At 39.1% G+C, this 2,865-nt stretch overlaps 1 protein-coding gene across 5 annotated transcripts in view; it reads right to left on the bottom strand.

The window, feature by feature from the left end:
* Positions 1-33: 33 nt before the first annotated feature.
* LOC106748033 (multiple epidermal growth factor-like domains protein 10) overlaps positions 34-2,865 on the bottom strand; it is a 25,555-nt gene continuing 22,723 nt past the window's right edge. For all 5 annotated transcript variants that reach the window (XM_014626192.1, XM_014626193.1, XM_014626195.1 and 2 more), the window contains 2 exons: positions 2,595-2,771; positions 34-2,264 (listed from right to left, as the gene is read on the bottom strand). In XM_014626192.1, coding sequence (XP_014481678.1) covers positions 1,978-2,264; positions 2,595-2,771 — 464 coding nt within the window. In that variant the 3' untranslated portion in view covers positions 34-1,977. The remainder of the gene's footprint in view (positions 2,265-2,594; positions 2,772-2,865) is intronic.

Here is a 2,865-nt window from a genome sequence, read left to right on the forward strand (position 1 = left end):
ATATATATATGCATGCTAATTGTATAGTCAGAATACCGATTATTTAATTCTTAAATTCTTACTAAATTATTTATACACGCGCAAGATTCGCGCGAATTACATCGATTAACCTCGGATTGTCCACAATTTAAGGCATCATTCTCTTCATGACGTGTATGAAGTCGAAGTAACTAAGTAGGCGTTTTTTACACTACGCATACATCACTGCATGTGGTATCGCGCGATAAAAGTGAAATATATTCAATAAAATATCCTTTTTTCTACGCTCGAAAAGCGTTACCAACGTACTGTTTACGATATTATCACACTGATCTGCCTTACTTTACTAACAGATTTACCCTATTATTTGCAAATTTTCTTATCCGCTAAGAGTATACATATGATTTGTATACGATTGGTATAAGTATCAATTATTTGGAAGCGATATCAATAAACTCCCAGTTAATTGGAGGAGAGGAGAAAAGAAAGAGGAAGAGAGAGAGAGAGAGAGAGAGGGAACGAGCTAAGAAAAGGAGAAGAAATGATGAAATACAAAGACAGTATCATATCACAAGATAAGTCGCAAAGCAGACGCGAAGTTTCATGACATCTCGCGCATACTTGAGAAGAAAGTATGAAAAAACGACGATACTCGAAATTTATATGCGCGCCATCATCCGATAATAGTCGCACTGACTAAGTGGAATTAAATGACAGAGAGATCGTTCGCTCGCATATATGTATCAGAAACATACAGTGATTACATAATAATCGCCTAATTTATTGTAATAATTATATAAAGTTGCTTTCTTTAAATCACACATACTGAACCCACATGTAGTTCTTATTTCTTCTTTATGCTAAACTATAACTTTAGAATCAACAACCGTTAAAATCGTGAAAATTCTTTCGATTGCTTCTAATTATTGCTACGTCGACAACTACACAGCCAACGTACGGAAATTGCTCAATGTACAAAAGGGTCCTCCGCGCTATTCCATTCGCGATTTAATCCTCTCTATCATTCGCTCACCATTCTCAGCTCGCTAAATTGCTTACGTCTTTTTTGGCAACGTGCACACGTTTATCAAGCGGATATACACATGCAATAATTTAACTAATCGTTAAAATTACACTTAAACGGCGTCTGTATGTACAAAAGGGATGTGTTCTCACCTTTCCAAACTCATCGCGACAAGACATCATCCATCACAAAAGAAGAGATCGGTAAACGTTTCAAAGAAAAACTACGAATTAAAGCTAATCACGATTCCATCGATTCGGATTTTTCATCTTCTTAAAGACCCATTTATTGCATCCGTCGTAATGTCAAACGTCGCAACGTTCGTCGTGACGATGATGACTGAAAAGTTGACTCGACCTCAACATTTACAAGTACAACGACAATCGGGAAAGTTAATGATAGTCTTTCCGCCATTCCGACGCTGCTTATTGGCATCGTATTCTTAAGTTGGCCTTCAGCCAACTTTTACGATTGTCGTCGCGATATATGTCGCACCTACTTGCGACTGACATTGCGGCAAAAAAGCTTTATCGTAATTTCTACAAAGTGATATATTCGTTTCTTCTCTTAATACTGCCATGGGAAGCTCATAAGATGCCGATCGCACAATATAAATGCGCAAGTAGACCCTTCCTTTTCATACATATATAAAACAGCAATATTTTTTTATGATATAAGAAACCACGCATATTTCGATCATTAAATTATGGATGTATCCTCAAGACTTCTGATGATAACATCATTCGCACTCTCGACAACACACTCTTCGACTTGTACATCGCGAAGTCTCTCCCGAATTTTCGCGATAGAAAGAAACGATAACATAACAGCACGTTCGATCTTTAAAAAAAAACCAAGGAAACAGTCTACGAGCAAGTGACAAACGGATTTCACCTCCGTCCAATCGCGGTGCCCGTTCTATTATTTCAGAAGTCTAGGCAGTCGAGAGAATTTGAAGGAACACAGCGACGTCCTTACGTTCCGCCTAATTCCGGATCCTTGTCCGCCGTTTTGCTGGGTCCCGGGCTGTCGCGCGCTCCCGGCAGGTAGCCGTTGGTCGCTCGACCCGACGGCGGTTTCCAGCTGACCGGCCGCGGCTGGCTCAGCTCGTCGTACTCCGACTCGTTGTTTTGCTTGATTTCGTCGTAGACGTGCTCGACCTTCTTGCCATCGTTCTCGTCGATGCTGTGGTATACGTTCAGATTCGGATTCCCCATATCGGCATCCCTGTTCTTCAGATCGTACTGCAACCCGAACGCACCTGCAACGGAATCGCGCGATCGTAAAAACTTCTCGTCAAAATCGTCCATCCCTATAAGCGCCTATTTAATATTAAGTAATACTTCTTTTTTTTTTTTGGAGATCCCAGAATGTTTTACAATCTGTCCCTAATATATTTATATATTTTATATATTTTTTATTTATATATTTTTTTCTATATTATTATTATTTTTTAAATATTCTAAGGACATTTTTATAATGCGTCAAGAATATTATGTGAAATGGACATATAACATCAGTAGAACACTCTTGTAATATTAAAAAATATTACGCGCTTATAGGGGTTATTGTCGAAGAGACTGTGCGATACCTTTGCAATCGTCCTCGTCGTCAATATTCATGCCCAATTTGGCCCTCTCGTTGTTTATGTTCTTGTTGATACCGAGATTATTCCGGAAGTGGAAGTTGTTCAGCAGGGTGGTGGTGCCGTCGTCGAACTTCGAGCAGCCCTGATACGCGTACACCGGATTGTCGAATTGGTTTCGTTCTACGACGACAGACGAGACAACAGACTGAATTTCGCGAGATTTAAGTTCTTTTGCGATATTCTTCCGTTATATATATATATATATATATATATA

This window comes from Dinoponera quadriceps, unplaced genomic scaffold, assembly GCF_001313825.1.
Source record: "Dinoponera quadriceps isolate SergipeBrazil2010 unplaced genomic scaffold, ASM131382v1 scaffold2662, whole genome shotgun sequence".
NCBI classification, from domain to species: domain Eukaryota; kingdom Metazoa; phylum Arthropoda; class Insecta; order Hymenoptera; family Formicidae; genus Dinoponera; species Dinoponera quadriceps.